The sequence below is a fragment of the Nomascus leucogenys genome, chromosome X (genome assembly GCF_006542625.1).
Source record: "Nomascus leucogenys isolate Asia chromosome X, Asia_NLE_v1, whole genome shotgun sequence".
Lineage (NCBI taxonomy): Eukaryota > Metazoa > Chordata > Mammalia > Primates > Hylobatidae > Nomascus > Nomascus leucogenys.
Window position 1 is genome coordinate 18138347 of NC_044406.1, and position 17696 is coordinate 18156042.

The window sequence follows — 17696 nt, forward strand, 5'->3', positions numbered from 1 at the left end:
CTACAATGCTTAGAAGTATACCACAGTAGACGTCATCAGCAGCCACAAGCGCGAGGGCTCTGGGTATGTTGCTGTGGTAACCGCGTACTCAGCAGCAACATGCTGCCTGCCTCTCACTAGCCCAGAACCAGAGGCAGAAGGAAACAGCCAGCTTCCTGAAGGGAACAACCCAGGGAGTCACAGCACAGGCCATCTCCATCATTCACACCTGCGGGAGACTTCCTTTCAACAGTCTGAAATTATCTCCAACTAACTCTTAGAGAAAAGGTGCACAATTCCTTCACTCTAGTGCAGAACCACAGTCAGCACACCCAAGCACAAAGCACTAGAGAAATGTACAAGGAGAGGAGAGAGATTGGCCAGCGTCTGAAAAGTGTCAGGGTCATGCACTTAGGTGGGTCCAGGAATGAGGGGTTTTTCTGGGAAGCAGATAGAGAAGTACTGATCCATTTGAAAAGTCATCCTGAGAAGCATTCCCTAGAGAGATCAGCAAGAAAGAAAGCAGCAAACCAGAGCATGAGCCTTTCGAGGGAAGTCGTTCCCACACAGAGGGAGAGCTAAAAAAGAGGACAGGACAAACAACTAGTACATGAGGACATGGAAACCCTAAAAGAGGAATTGGAAGCCTCCAGCACCAAACCCCACAATGTACTTTTAGATATTCCACATTATGTTGAAATCAAATAGAAACTGTCGAACATACCTTTTCTACCGGCAGAAAGTCATTTTCTACTTCAATTGACCTTGGTCTTAGTTTGATTGGCTTGTCTTTGAAAATGTCTCCAAAGCCCACTCCCTTAACTTTCTTGGGCTGGATTGCTGCAGTTGCCACTGTCCCGTTGGCACCTTCAGACTTGGTGCTGCTTGAGTCACCCCCATCACTCTCGGAGCCTGTGGTTTCCCTTAAACCTGTCAAGAGGGGGGATGGGAGAGAAAGAGCTCAGAAATCAGCCAGAGCCCTGAAGAAGAACTTCACAACCGGCCAGGAACCACCTCTAAAAGTGTGACTGGGCACAGGATAACTTGCACTAGGCTTTCGTATTCAGTATGTTGAGTAGTTTGACTGGCTCTGAGTTTTGTTTGATCTCCCCACCCCTTACTTTTAATTTTAAGATGTGAATCAAAACGACTTTTCAGAAAATCTAATTCCAAAGCAGATACCTTTGTACATGTGAAATTCACCCCTCTTTAGCCAGGAGCCTGGTTTTGATCCAAATTTGTTTTGCCATAGCCTGTGCAATAGTAACCCTTCCCACCCACCTTGTTGCCTCCCCATCCAGTCAGTACCACATACTGTACCTCCAATCTCTATGACTCATGTCAATTAGCAATTAGCAATGAAAGTAACATTTCCTAAAGGGAAACTGTAAAGCTAAACGCCATTTAAACAAATTAGCAATTAAAGAAACCACACAAAATTATAACTGCCAAAGAATTAAATCTTTTTGGATGGCTTCACAAGGAATAAATGCGTGCAGACATGTTTCTCTAGGAAAGCATTAAACCAAACTTGACATTAAGACAGTTTCACTAGCAAGATGCTCATGTCTGTTAAAGAGGGAAAGGAAGCCGTCCTCCCAGAGACCAGAATCCCCCAAACCTACAGCCCTTCTTCTCTCCTTTAAACACCATTGTTTTCCCAAGGCTGAATCCCCTTCCAAAGAAGAACACTGGGGACATGACACTCTTCCTTTGACCTTCTGTGGCATGTGTTTGGAAGTCATAAAATAGTTATCAGCAAGACAACATGGACACTTACCTCCCCAGCTTCTTTTTTCCCCAGGCTCTGCCCACAATCATGTTCCTAAAAGGAAGAGCCTATTTGTGTCTAGTTAATTTCTGGGTGTACATTCTTCCTTTGATGGTCAGTATATCAATTATGCCATCAAAAGGGAGGATTCAAAGAATATTTTATGGAATACTAAACTCTGTCATTAACCTGTCTCTGAAAGCCTCTAGATGTGTAGAATAGCTCCTGAACATTTACTACATAACTCCTGATCATAACCATGCCCTTGAAATGAAAGTACGCCATCAAATGTTCTCTATTAGCCAATTGTGCGTTATCTTCCTACAGGTAAGGTGGCCTCCTAGTCCATAAGAATGATACACCAAATACTTGCTCACATAAAATCTCATAAAATGTGGAAGTCATTCAAATAAGGAAGTCTCAGTGCAGGAAGAAACTGTTAAATGAAAACAGACAAAATATAGAAAGGTCATTATAAACTGCTAACACGTTTCAGAATCAAATCCTTAAAACAATGGTTTTGTTTGTTGTTGCTGTTGTTTTCCATAAAATGGTATTTTTAAGCCAAAAGGGTGGGGTAGGAGGAAGATCCCCAGTGTACATTTTAATTAACTGAAAACCAGCATTTGTGAGCAAGAACACAGGACCGAATGAGGAACAGCCCACAACAAGGGGGTCAGCTGCAATTCACAGGACAGGATTAGAGTGTGTAAACATCAAGAACCCTCGTCCCCATTAGCTATCCATTTGTGTGTTTATCTGTTCATTGTTTTTCCAAATATCCCTGCTGGAGATATAATTTTGGAGTCTAAATATTGTGTCATTTCCCCCTTAACATGTTCTCATTTTGCCGTATGGATTCTTTCTATGTGATAAATGACTTGTATATTCCTTTCTGGCTTGGAAAGAGCCATTCAAGGGTGAAATAAAGAAACCATTAGTGGAAAGAAACCATCACCACCCCCCTCCCTCAGCACACTCCCCCCATCACCACCAGAAGGCAGCAAGGCAGACAGATTAGGGTAAGTCTATTTTAGTTTTTCAAAGAGAAGAATTTCAAGGGTTCTTCTATCATTCACCATTAGCTAGAACCATAATATTTTCAGCCACTGCCATCCTCATTTCACTGAGCTTCTGGTTTTTGGGATTTACTGTCTTCTGGGCTCATCTTAATATGTTTATACTAAGCACCGTGAGAAATACTCTACGTTACACAGGGAGAGGTTGCACAGTCATTCAACCACACAAGCATGGCCCGGGAAGGAAACACATGGCAGATTTTTCTTCCAGAACTTCTGGCAGGCTGGTTCTATCACTTTTAACTGTATAAATTAAATATCTAACTATCTGTGTTGGTAAAATAATTCAAAATCTAGTTCCTTCCCTTTAGAGGGAAAGAAAGGTGACTTTTCATTTTCATGTTCATTTGGTGATGTATCTTTTAGTGACTCATGCCCATCATGCACGTTATCCCATAAAATGTCCCCATGTCAGGCCCAGAATGCCAGGTTACACTCTTGGGTGGTGCAACCCAGAGTGTGGACTGTGGACGGGGGCTGGTTCATGAAGGGCTCATTACAGGTAGGCAGTGGTGAGAGAACTACAGAACAGTGTGGTATCTGGGGCGATGCTTTAGTGTTTTAACAGTATGCACTGGTATAACTTCCAGACATGTGGCTGGTGGTGGAGTCATCTTTTTTTTTTTTTTTTTGAGACGGAGTCTCGCTCTGTCGCCCAGGCTGGAGTGCAGTGGCGCGATCTTGGCTCACTGCAAGCTCCGCCTCCCGGGTTCACGCCATTCTCCTGCCTCAGCCTCTCCGAGTAGCTGGGACTACAGGCGCCCACCACCACGCCCGGCTAATTTTTTGTATTTTTAGTAGAGACGGGTTTCACCGTGGTCTCGATCTCCTGACCTCATGATCCGCCCGCCTCGGCCTCCCAAAGTGCTGGGATTACAAGCGTGAGCCACCGCGCCCGGCTGGTGGTGGAGTCATCTAAATGAACAGGGCACAGAGCAATCTAGGTGCTGTCAAACTCCCACTATGAGGCACAGGCGGCACACTGCATGTGTAGTGAGGTCATGTGCAGTAGGGCCATGCATCTTCCCATGGTGGAGTGGCAAGGAAAAAAAACTTGACCCCAGTTTGTGAAGCATGGCTCTGGTGTTCATGTCTGAACGTTCTCTCTCATCATATCCATACACATATGTATGTATGCATATGTGTATATGCACACTAAGGTGGATGCTTTTCCTTCAAGGTGAAAAAAAAGAACAAAGCCTCCTCAGTTTTGTTTCTGACAGTCCTTTAACTGTCCAATTTTGTGGAATGTACCCAGTCTTCCAGCACTGATCAGTTGAGATCCATGAGATATTTTTATCTATTTTTAATTTAACACTCACATGGATAGAGCTTACTGTGTGGCAAGAACTGTTCTAAGGGCATCTCATTCATCTCCTTCCCCTCAACTTTTGGCAGCCTTATTTCACAACACAAAAGGCCACACATTGGTCCTGCCAAAAAAAGTCTGCCATGTGGTGACTGGCTGAGTGAGCAAAGCAAAATGCCATTTCTGGCATGGACTTTCATGCCAAATTCTTACTTCTTTGAACCACACAATGACAAAATGGTTTACTGGTTTCCAATGACCCACTCAGAGAAAGCAATAACCATGAGAGGTTGACATCTCTGCAGGAAGCCATTTTACACCACCCCAGAAGCCCAGAGATACTGGTACAAATACATATGCCATGACAAATGCTACTGCTCCTTTGTTTGCACGTATGGCTCATGCACGCATATCACATACATGATAGAGGCAGAAAGCAAACAAAAGCGCCAGGGGCTGGTGCTGGGAATGCTTCTTAGCACACACCAAGGAGATGGCACTTACTTAGACAAATAAGTCCATGTCCTTGGATCAGAAATTCACACAGACACTTGGCATAAGCATGAGCAGCTCAGGAAAGGGCAGCTGCATCAAAAAACACAAGTACCCAGATCTTATCTTTACAATTGCCTTCTGCTGTTAAGGTCACTCACTGTAATAGCGTCTGTGGCCCTCCGTCTTTCCCGGTGCAGCTCGGTACAGAATTGTCCCTTCAAAGGTAGTCTTTCCTGACAGTGAATGAGAGAAGAGAAGGGGAGAGAAAAACAAGAGAGGGGGAAGGAGGGAGCAAATGATGGCAAAAGAAGGAAGAGGAAGAGTCTTTAACTGAACTTGCCTTCAATGAATCTGCTGCAAGAGCTTCATCCACAAAATTAAGTAGAGACCATTAGGCAGGATTTAAGAATGTTACAGAATGAGCCCAAAGTCCCCATGCAACCAGTATGGCATGAGCACCCAGAAATTGGGGCTTGCCTCTGCAAATGACTGGCATGTACATTATGCCCAGTTTAAACCTGGAAGCCATTTCGACACTGTAACTTAAAGAATAGGAAAACTTCAATTAACCAGAGGGAATCCAATCAATTGGACTCCTTAATTAACTCAATTGTACAGCACAAGCTTCTCTTTGGAGAATACGACCCATGCATAATACAGATTTAGACACATTATCCTTTATCTTCTACCCCTAGAGAGCTACATGATAAAAATGAATATTCATGTCCCCAAGATTCTAAACAAGACACAGAATTCTCTTTAAAAGATGTCACCCTCAGTACCTTTAAGCAAGAAAATGTATTAATATACTGGCGAGGGAGGTTTCACCACTGAGCTTTGAAACCAACAGTGGCATCCATATAAACATACAGGGTTTTCTGCTTAGAACCAAGGACACCAGAAAACCCTATGTCTCAAAATGTCTTAATTGGGATTCTGCTGTGTCAGTCATGAAACTATACTTAAGCATGAGGACATAGGACTCACCCAGTGTCAAATGTCAAATTATCTTTTTTTGCTGTTACAAGTAGAGATTGTCAATAGCATAAGGCTGAACACTTGGCTAAAGCCCAAATATCTCTGGAACCATGAGCAACTATACAGAATACACACATACTGCCCTGGTTTGAGTGTACTCCAACCCACTCCCCCGGCCCTCCCACACCCACCCACACACACACCCACATACACGCACACACACAAAGGCCCTACAGAGAGTACCACCGACAGGCAAAATGATTTGCTAAAGGCAAACTCAATTAATAAACATATTACTTTAAATTATCTGAGAAATAAATTTTATTATGGCTTGTTAATTAAATATTCAAACTGGAGGCCAGTCATACAGCTTCCTAATAAGTCTGGAGGATGAAAAAGCTAGGCTACATTTACAGAGAAGCAGGTAGTAGAACTAAGTGAAGGGAGAGAGCAACTTGTCTCACTTCTTAGAAACACTCCATGTTAAAATGGGAAACCCAAGAGAAACCACACTGTCAGCTTCTGGGCCTTGGCATTCCCCATATAGGAAAGGAATTGGGAATGATCAGACCAACAACTTAAATGGGATCAGGTATTTCCAATTTCCGTGTCCTACAGCCATGGTGGTACACCCTTGTTTTGAAATGTGCCCTTTTTGTCAGATGCGTTCTATCCAATTAAAGCAAAAACTTAGGCATTCAAATCACTGGCTGTGTAAGAATAATCTGAAGACTAACAAAGTTTCAATTGTTCTTGCTAGATTTGAAGCTCTTGAGGACTTTGATGACAAAAGTGGAGCAAGTAATAGTGGCTAGTTTTTATTTGGGCAATTTTTTATTCTGCTTAACTTCAGTCATTAAGTCACCATTACTCCTCAGAACACAGCTGTTTTGTGAGCTAAGCCCTCCAAAAGTTAACAACAGCAATCCTCTCAACTGTCAGAAAAAAAGGAAGTGTAAGATTTTTTAAAAAGGCAGTATTTCAATAACGTTCCTCCAAGTACACTAGAACTTCCATGTGTTCTTCCCCAAGACCAAGCCTGAGAGTCACTGAGGTATACCATGGCTCTGATGTCTCTGAACGGTCAAGCCTTTCTGCAAAATGTCTCTGTGCATTGGCAGCAAGGCAATTTGAAATGTAGTCTGGGCTGGGGCTGGGTGAGGACACATAGGTGTCCTATGTGAAAAGCAAAAGAGGCAGCCAACCGGAAAGGTTATGAATATGTGACGTTGATCTTATTGGGGGAAGTAGTATACTGTCACTGTTAAATATTAGCACTTGAAGGCAGCAAACACTATAAAAGCGAAGAGTTTTAAAATTTACACACAAAACCATACACTCATGCTAGCATCTAATTTTGCCTGAAACTATCGTATCAATTTGCTCATCATTCTTCATTGCTAACAGAACATCATACTCCAAACAAATATCATCTAATATTAAAAAGAAAAAAAGGCTAATGATGCCACAGAGTGGGATTTGTCAGACTGGCTCTCATTTTTATATGCAAGGGACGCTGAGCAATCCATTTCTTATAGCTAATGAAACACAATTATTTCTGCGTCATGGAAGTGGTTTGCTACACATTTTTAAAAACCATCTCTCTCTCTCTCTTTTTTTTTTTTTTTTTGACACAGGGTCTTGCTCTGTCGCCCAGGCTCGAGTGCAGTGGCACAATCATAGTTCACTGCAGCCTTGACCTCCTGGGTTCAAGCAACCCTCCTGTCTCAGCCTCCTGAGTATCTGGGACCACAGGCAGATGCCACCATAGCTAGCTAATTTCTATTTTTTGTAGAGATGGGGTTTCACCATGTTGCCTAGGGCGGTCTCAAACTCCTGGGTTCAACTGATCCTCCCACCTCAGCCTCCCAAAGTGCTGAGATTACAGGTGTGAGCCACCACACCTGGCCTCCATCTTCATCTTTGTCTTAGCCTGACAAGTCACTAAAGTATCAGAACCTCAACTTTTTAAATAAGGAATTAGGAAAATAAGAAATTCAATAACAACAGAAAACTCCTGGTTATTAATGGTTACAGAAAGAAAATGCAAACTTTCTCCCTCTGAAGATTGTGAGAAATAACTGAAAATGTTTCTGTAGCTATAGAATTAAAAAACAGGGACACTTTTAGTTTTACAACCATTATTTTAAAGCAAATAATATCAAAGGATGTGAAAGAAAAGACATATTTATGTCTTAAATGTAAGGCAAAATATGTATGAAACTGAAATTGGACAACAGTCGTATCTGGATTTCTTTGCCACTGCACATTATTTAGTCAACAGTAGCATGTGCAAAATTGTAACTGAAAAGGCAATTAACTAATCATGATCTGTGACAATAAGAAGAAATAAGCTAAACTGTACTCAGGCTTGAAATTTGTCAGATGACCTGTGGAAAGGTAAACTACTCATGTAATGGAGGCAGCACCAGAATGTGTATGGAAGGCTTGCATGTCATTTTCTCCCCATCACCCAGAAGCCTGGGAGTTAATTTCACTGGGCTTCAGTGTTCTCATCTGACACTGAGTTAAACAATATCTAAATTCCTTTCCACCTTAACATCATAAGATTCCGCCTACGCTATTAGCACAACCACTTGGCTGTTTTGATTTTTAAAAACCTAATTTACTAAACACTTTTTTGGACTATTGATCTGTTACATGGGAGCCCATTTTATTATTATTTTTAAATTTCTGGTTGAAACCTCTTTGCAAGCCCTAATGAGTAACTAGGTTTGGGGGACAATTATCAATGGCTGCTAACATTCACAAAGTAGGACGGCCAGACACTATGAGCCTCCAAGTGGATTATCCATTACCACCTAGGTGACAGGTTTGCTCTCGCGTGCACGCATGCATGTGCACTCTCTCTCTCTCGCTCTATATATATATATATTTTTTTTCAGGTTATACATATATATTTTCAGATTTTATATATATATATTCAGGTTATATATATATTCAGGTTATATATATATATGTATATATATATTCAGGTTTTATATATATATATATATATATCTAATCTAATCAAGTCCCTAGATCTAATGATCAATTTATAGGAATACAGATTTAATGACACAGCAGAGATGAAATCAGCAAAAGCCACACTGTGAGAAACTAATAGACGAAGGGGCTCAGTTGCTTTAGCAAAAAAATTACAAGAAAAAAAGGAGATATGAAGGAGAAATCCATAGATTCAAACAGATTTGAGACATACTGACTAACTGCAATGTATGTACTTTATTTGGATACAGACTCAAATGAATTGTAATAAAGAAGACTTTAGGGTAAAGTGAACAGTGACCATGTGTTTAATTATTCTAAGGACTGGCCATAATTTTGTGTGTGTGAGATAAATGGTATTTAAAGACACTCTTTTATTGATGCATGTTAAAATATTTATGAATGAAATTATATAATATCTGGGGTTTGCCTTCAAGATAATATGGACAAAGCGTGTAGAGGGCTATAATTTTAACAAATTGGCCAAAGGTTGATAATTGCTGAAGCTGAGTGATAGGTACACAGAGGTTCATTATACTATTATTATTTTTGTTTATGTTAGAAATTTTCAATAATAAAAAAGTTTATAAGAATCTTTTTTGAAAAACTACCTTTAAGGTTTCAGAAGTTCTGAAAATGGTAAAGATGTTTTCAAATTTAAATATGCAGTGAAAAGTTTCTGCTACTACATAACTATAAATTTTCCTCTCTGAGATAAAATGGATAAAATATCCACCAATACGACCATTGCAATTCTTTCCTTGATAGACTACATTACCCTAAACAAAGATCTAAGAAAGTTTAGAGACTTTCATAACCAACCACGATATGGAAAAATACATCAGAATAAGAGAAAAGCAAGTTCAAAAGATTTTCACCTGTCATTCAAAAATAAAAATGCCTCCTTATAGTAAAAGAGGATTCAACAAGCATTTATTAAACACCTACCACATATATATATGTGTGTGTGTGTGTGTGTGTGTATATGTATGTTAATAGTCTCTCTCCGTAGCCCAGGCTGGAATACAGTCATGTGATCATGGCTCACTGCAACATCTGCCTCCCGGGTTCAAGCACTTCTCATGCCTCAGCCTCCTGTGTAGCTGGGATTACAGGTATGTGCCAGCACGCCCAGCTAATTTTTGTTTTTTTTGTTTTTAGTAGAGACAGGGTTTCACTATGATGGCCAGGCTGGTCTCGAACTCCTGGGCTCAAGCTATCCACCTGTCTTGGCCTCCCAAAGTGCTGGGATTATAGGGATAAGCCACCATGCCTGGCCTGCTACTGGAAATTCTGTCAGAACACTGAGAGATACTATTTCTCTTTTTCAGGGAATTACTTCAATTTAGCAAGCTATTCATTATTCTCACATCTGCTCTTCTATGAAGCCCCAAATCCCCATGGGACTGGCCTCTTTGTGCCCCACTCTTCTTCAGATGCTTACTTTGCAGAGCACCTGGACACTTTGCTGAACTCGGGTTTGCATGTCCCCTTTCTGCAGTGCGAGCTTACTGAAAGCAGGGACCCTGTCTGATTTGTCTCTGTATATCGTCAGTGCCTTGGACAGTGTTTTAGTAACAATGGGGTGTCAATAAAGATCGAATGAATGAAGAATAGAAGGAAGAAAGAAGGAAGGAGAGAAAGAAGGATGGATAGATAGATGGATATGAACCAACTGACGGCGAGATGGGCCCTCTTTTCCTTAACTGTACATGCAGGAATATTACAAAAGCTATGTATCCTTTATCAGAAGCAGCCATCCTTGTTAGGGGACCATGCCTCTCCAGGGGATTCGAAATCCCCTCAAAAATGGCAACTAAACATGGCTGCTGAAGCCACTGGGCTTTCCTAGTCTTGAAGTGGAAGGCTTTTAATTCAGTAAGTGTGTGGGGGGAACAGTCTCTAGAAGAGAAAATGCCCCTTCTGAGCAGGTGACGACATAACGCTAAATGGGAAGACCATTCCACCCAACCTCCTAATCCTCTGTACCAGGAATTGCAGCACCATATGCCTTTAGCTGAGGGGTCAGACAGGGTGAACTGTCCATATTACTGACTTAGAATGAGAGAAGTCAATTTGTTTCAATAGTTCTAAAGATACAAGAGGCATTACTCCTCTGATCTTCCAGCTCTGAGAGCATAGCTAAGATGGCAGGACACCAATATGTCAAGACTTTTCCAAAGAGGTTGTCTAAAAAAAAAAAAAAAAGATTGTCTAATACTTCCCCAGATCTCCTCCTCTGCATCAGTATGGGAACTCCAAAGTAATTTCCAAATGCGGTCACAATGCCTCAGCCAACACGCTATCACTCAGTATGCAAGCAACCTCCAAGCAACTGATACTAACTGGTTATGTCTCAACAGTTATCTTGACTAACAGTGAGAGCTACCATTTATTATGGGTCTGCTATGGAGCAAGGTGGTTTATGCACACTATTGCTATTGGAACTTGTAATGAATTTATTCATGGAAATAATGTTATAATGACCCAATTTGGTCCTCCCTCCAAAAAATCCCATTTAATCCACAATGTCCCTGACATAGAGTATTGTTATTATGGGATCTAATTACCAGGTACAATAGTTATTCCAGAGTACAAAAGAAGACACCAGGGCAGCTAGAATTCTAATATGGATTTTGAAAGCAATAGTAACTTCCACTAATGTGAGATCAAGGACACCTTCTCCCCTCCCAGTAGTACTCATCAGCTGGACCATGTTAATAGAGAATGCCCCTGCCCTGGGCCAGAGAAGGCAACAGGAGCTCCAAGACACCTCGTTTGCCCCCCAACCCCTTCCAGTGCTTCCTACCATAGACTCTAGGATGGAATGGGGTTCAGGGGTAGTAGGGTCCCAGGCTTTGGCAGTGGAGGGAAGGAGCACTGCTGAAGCCACTGGGTAACCAGCAAGTGCTGCTGTTTCTCGGTATGTCAGGCTACATCATCCAGAGCTGCTGAGACACCAAGTGAAGGAAGTCGCTTGAGCACTTCTCTGGAAATGGCGTTACCTCCAAATCAGACATTTGTCTAATCATACCACTGGTTAAATAAATGAGACACAAACTAACACGAGAACACCACTCAAGTCAGGTTTTTCCAAATGAAAAAGGAAGACATTTAAGAATGATATGGGCAGGACTAAGCTGCCCTCCTCTTGTCAGAAAGGAAATTCTGCAACCCCAGGTAGTGCTGCACAGTCGAGCCTCCTACAACATTCATGCCCATGACCTTGGCTCAAGACAGCACAAGAGATACACAGACGCCCACAGTTGGGTTAGTGACTGGGAGAACGAAGTTTCCCGGTCCTGACCTTTTGCTCCGTGAGCTGGAAAGGGCAGCAGAGAAGCTGGAGGGAGACCTTCAGGCCCTGGAGAAAGAAAGACCTGAAGTTCGTTGTCACCATCGCAGAAGGACACACATGCTCACCACCCAAGGTGGGACCTGGACTCTCGGTTGTCTTGACCTACTTTTAAGGGGATTGGCATGCACTCATCTTGTCATAGCACTTCACTTCTCACCACCAGTAATTTTTTTTTTTTTTTGGTAATTTTTCTCCAAGTCCCTCAAGGGATGCTGAGAAATACTGACAGTCCCATTTGGTTCATTTTTTAAATAATTATGAACTTACAGTAAGCAACACTCTAGAAGTATATGGAGGCACAGCAACATGGGCCACCCATGAGACAGTATTACCAGGGCATGAAGGCTGGCAATTACCTATCCAGAGACATACAGAATGTGTGGCTATAGGTCACACCTTTATAGTGATCAACTTCCTAAACCACAGTGGGTTAAGGCAGTATAACCAAAAAAATACTCGTGAGCGTTTACCATAGCCTCTTGGCATAGGATACAGAACAGAAGGGAGGCTGGAGCACAGCCTGCCAGTCCCCCACCCCTCTCCTGCTTGGTAGGGTGGACTTCCTTACTTGACTTGGATAGCTGCTCATCCTGGGAAATGCCAAGCTCATCCGACTCCCCTGACAGCTCCTTGATGAAGTTGGAAGGAAACATTCCAGTCTTCCCATTGAGAACACCTTCCCACCATCCTTCCTCTACCTGCAGAGATACAAACAAAAGAGCAGAGATACAAGGGTCAGGTTAGACATGGTGGTTTCCAATTTTGCCTCCCATCTGTATGGTGTAGCATGCAGAGCCCACATAGGGAGACTGAATGGCTTTAAAGTTAACAGGGAACAAGAAAAAAAGACGACATAGAGCCTTGAGATTCAGGCTAAAGAAGGGGGTGTTTACCTGGGGTCCATAAATGCAAACAGACAAAATTAATACTTCATTTTCATTAGCCTCTAACTGAAATTTGGCATCTGCTTTGGTTATGAATGTAGGGTAGGTAACACACCAATATTAGAAGGACCTGTGACTCATCACCAAACAAACCACAGATATTTTCATATCACATCATAGATGCTATGGGTATCCCAAAATATCATATGTGCTCATTGCTGCTTTGAAATGGTGATAGTTATTACACCTACTGGGAGACCTTTGCTATTTAGTCTATTAATAAGGATACCCATAGATTACTGTATCAAAATTTGGTTTTAAAATAATTTGATAACTATTTCAATATAAATCGTTTCCTTTATAATCTTATGTGTTTTATTTTATGCATTTAAAACCATTATCTAAAAACTGAGAATGATTTCCCCAGACTACCAAACTAACTAAACAGCCTAAAAAAATATAGTTAAGAATTTATCTGTAGGCTAAGAACTCATCAGAAAGTATAAGAGCTTCCTGTACATTTCTGAGGGGTTCTAGGTTACCCTAAGATGAACCGAAAGGGGGTAGGGAGGTAGGAAGGGCAGTGAGACTATGATATCTGGGTAAGGAGGGAAGGCTGAATCGGGGGAGCAATGAGAATGGATGAGGCAGATTTGGATTTGAGGCCCTTTGAGGTCTGAGCTGGCCTTGAGTGATCAACTAGCAGGGATGGGTGACAGAAGGGTAAAAAAATTATCCCTGGATTTTGTAATAGAGCCACTAGTAGTATAGCAGAAGTCAGAATAGCAAACTGGCTTCTTGGAGGAAAATAAGGGCAGTTTGAAAACAAGCAAGTATTAAGTTACAAGCAGTATGGTGTGGTATAATACAACCTTTGGAATTGTTTTACCATATGCACGTACAGACAGTCTCCAATTTACAATAGGTCGAGTTAGAATTTTTGACTTTATGATGGTGCAAAAGTGATATGCATTCAGTAGGAACTGTACGTCAAATTTTGAATTTTGATCTTTTCCTAGACTAGCAATAGGTAGTACAATACTTCTATAATGCTGGGCAGCAGAAGCAAACCTCAGCTCCCAGTCAGCCATGTGATCATGAGGGTAAACAACCGACACTCTTCAGTATACTGTTTTGCCAAATGATTTTGCCCAACTATAGGCTAATGGAAGTGTTGTGAACACATTTAAGGTAGGCTAGGCGGAGCTATGCTGTTTGGTAGGTTAGGTGTATTAAATACATTTTCAACTTATGATATTTTCAACTTATGATGGGTTTATTGGGACATAATACCATTTTAAGTTGAGGAACGTCTGTATTACCAATACAAATTAATAAATACAATTTAAAAGCTAAAATAATTTAAACGAAAAAGAAAAAGAAAATTTGAGTCAAAAGTCCAGTTCAAATTTTGTCTATCCTGAAACTTAGTAGCAGTGTGACCTTATTCAAATTTGCCCTACCAAATGAACCCCGTTTTATTCCTATCTGCATGATGGGAATAATTAACACACTTCACAGTTGTCGTCTTTAGGGCAGCATCTCAATCTGTGTTAGAGGTATATATGCATTACAAATCTTCACTAGGGGCTGCGGGACATAGAACTGCATAGGACATGTCCTTAGTTTTCCTCAAGAAGTGAATACTCTACCAAGATAGAAAGGTATGACTAACCATTAGCAATGCAATGTAAATAGACGAGAAAAGACCACGACTTAGCACATATCAAACTTGTTACACAAAGTTGAGCTCACTGAGATCTGGGGTGCTAAAGGAAGGCTTTGAGAAAAAAGAAATCAAAATTAAGGTAGGCTTTTAGAAGAAGAAATGGCAGCCATACTTAGGGGACAGGTGTGTATGAGAAAGGGGGTTGCTGATGGAGCCTGTGGAATGGAGATAACCAGAACGATATGTTTAGAGCATTTATAAGGAAACTTGTAGGATACAGACTTACAGAGTGGCAATTACATTTGCACAATCACAAAATCTTTGGGAGAGAATCCAGATGACGGCAACCATGCACAACTGTCCCAACGACTATTTGATACCAAATCGTGGCATTTCACAGCATTTCCACTGAAATCATTCCATGTTTCTATGCCAACTCAACTGACACATATTATTTTTTCAAGGAGCTTTTTATAGGCTTAGATGGTTAGGAAGATTCACCATGAGTCTCAGTATCAATCGTCACAGGATTTGTAGAGTGGAGTCCTTTGTGCTGGTACTGAATAAGAAACCAGAAAATGACCTTCTCTCTCCCAGGAGTCACATGGCAGGAGGAGAAAATCAAGGGCACGAACCACAAATGAGCAGTCCCTGGCATAATCCCCAACAGCACGGGGCAGCTGGGCCAGTTCCAACCTACTTAGTTCGAAGATGTCTGGAACATTCCTATTCCTAAGTGGCTCCTGCCCAAGATCCCTGAGGGAAGCCTTCCTGATGTGTAGGAAAAGCAGGCTGTCTGCTGGGAAAACAGACGTATCTTCACCTCACCACACCCCCAGATGCCTGTATCACTGTCACAGCACAGTCTGAGAGGAGTGGCCTATGGTAAAATGGCAGAGGCCTATCATTAACCACGCCGTAAGTGGAGGGGCAGACAATGAAACCACTGCTCATCGCCTGGGGACACACTTCCCATCACAGGTGCACCATGAGCACGATGTTCATTTCTCTGTGAGCTGGAGCCCTTCATGGGGGTGGTGGGGGTGGCTCCAGTACCAGTGAGAGTCTTTCAGCACTATTTCCTTCTATAGCCAGGCCAGCTGTTTTGGTCTCGAGACTGAGGCTGGAGATAGGAGAAAAATGATATCTCACACTATCCCTCTTCAGAGATATTCTAGTTCAACTTCCTGTGTAAAGACGAGGACACAGACACTGCCATGTGATTTCATTCATTCATGCATTCATTCACTCATTCTAAGAGTAAAGCACAGTGCCTCACACATTGAATGAATGAATGAATGAATGAATGGCAGGGATATTATTGGGAAAAATACTCTATGGGGACCTATAGAGCCCTGATTTCCCCCACAGAAAAAGGTTTCCTTCCTGTGAGGAGCAAAAGGAACTGAGAGATCTTAACTATATTTGCCACTGTTCTTAACTAGGTACTGCCACACCCAGGTCTGTGTGGTCCTCCCAATTCCACCAATTCCACCAATATTTAGTAAGCACCTATTTTGCACTGCCCCAGTACCTGGGGACTGATTCACTGCTGAACAAAACAGATAAAGACTCCATCCTTGAAAAGTTTCCAACAAGAGAGAGGAAATTACAGAGCCTGAACAGCCCCTGCTTGGAAATCAAGCTTGCTTATGTTTGCATTTCTATAGTTAAGAAAAGAAAGAAATGCATCTCTTCGTAACAAAGTAGGGATTACGAATACCACACCAAGGGCTTATAACTTCCACCCCAAGGAAAGGACAATAATAAAAGGGGGCAGATGCCCTTCCCCACTCATAAACAGTCTTCTGCAGGCCTTGGCTCTAGGCTGAGAACAAATCCCACCTGTGTCCCTCTATGACCAACCCAGTCAGCTCTGGAGCCCTTTGATTAGTTTTGCCTCTTCTAGAACTTCATATAAATGTGTTAAGATACAATTTCACTGTGCCCCAAGAGTGAATCTCACCTTTGGCCCAGAGCTGGGAGCAGAGCAGCTTACACCTGGTAGCGTTTGAGAACGATGGAATAAAACCACTTCAAGAGTTTCTATCTGAGGGCCTTGCAATTTTCACGTCTTTACAATCAACAGCATCTAAGTGGGTTCAGGGTCCAAGGAAGTAGTTTTTAAATCTTAACCCTGTTGGAGATTGGGCAAACACCTGGGTGAACTTCAATACTCCCATCCCCACCCCTTCTTGCACCCCATTTGTAAGGCACTAAAGAAGAAGTCTGTGACTGAAAAGATGGAGTGCTCCCTGTGAGTGCCTGGCTATTCAGATCAGTTCCTATTTATCACCCCTGAAGTTTTACCTGTCAACTGGACTGAGAAGGGGAATGGAGGCTTTACCAGGTCTACAGTCTACCCAAGGACACAAGTAGCAAGACAGAAAAAATTCATCTAAGGATGACTATAGCTTTTTTTCATTCAATGAATACTTTGATACCCAAACCCCAGCCAGAAGCACACTGGAGGAGTGGGTTTGAGGGAAGCCTGGGGTTAGGGGGATGCACCCAGACAAATGAAGTCAGCTTCATTGTTTCAAGAGCTGTTTTACCATTCTTCCCATAAAAGTGACACATCAAAGCCTAAGGAAAGGCCCACACCTTAATGCTGCTAAAATTTTCCTCAAATTTTTTTTTCAGAAGTAACTAAATGAAAATTGTAATACTGTTCCTTTCTCTTACTTGGGAAAGGTGTTTTGAGAATTTTTAAAACACTAGAAAAATGTTAAGATAGCTCTTAGAGCTTTTTTAAAATTGAAGTATAATTTACATAAATGCAGAACTTAACAATACAAGCTGATTAGTTTTGACAAACGCCCATTGTAGCCAACACCTCTATTAACATACAGAGCATTTCCATCACTCCAGAAAGTTCCCTGTGCCCCTTCCTAGTCAATCCACCTCCAAGCAATCATTAGTCTGATTTCTATCACCTTTGATTCATTTTACTTCTTCTAGAACTTCATATAAATGTGCTGAGACATAATTTAACTTTTTAACTATCACTGAAAATAACACAAATTGTTTCTGGTAAACATGTTTTTCTATCAGTAGAACTGGTGGAAAAAAAATATATCTTTAAGGGGGGCATTTCCTGAAGGCATAAACACCTACATTATTCTCAATCTCAGAGGATGTGGGAAAGCTGGCTATGCCAAATATAAA

The 17696-nt window shown here is 41.6% G+C and overlaps 1 protein-coding gene across 10 annotated transcripts in view; it reads right to left on the reverse strand.

Moving 5' to 3' along the window:
• Positions 1-17696, reverse strand: part of SH3KBP1 (SH3 domain containing kinase binding protein 1) — a 358209-nt gene that overhangs the window by 151483 nt on the left and 189030 nt on the right. For 4 of the 10 annotated variants that reach the window (XM_030807588.1, XM_030807586.1, XM_030807595.1 and 1 more), the window contains 4 exons: positions 12544-12673; positions 11925-11981; positions 4792-4866; positions 704-909 (listed from right to left, as the gene is read on the reverse strand). In XM_030807588.1, coding sequence (XP_030663448.1) covers positions 704-909; positions 4792-4866; positions 11925-11981; positions 12544-12673 — 468 coding nt within the window. The remainder of the gene's footprint in view (positions 1-703; positions 910-4791; positions 4867-11924; positions 11982-12543; positions 12674-17696) is intronic. The other 6 variants (XM_030807591.1, XM_030807587.1, XM_030807596.1 and 3 more) reach the window with 2 other exon arrangements.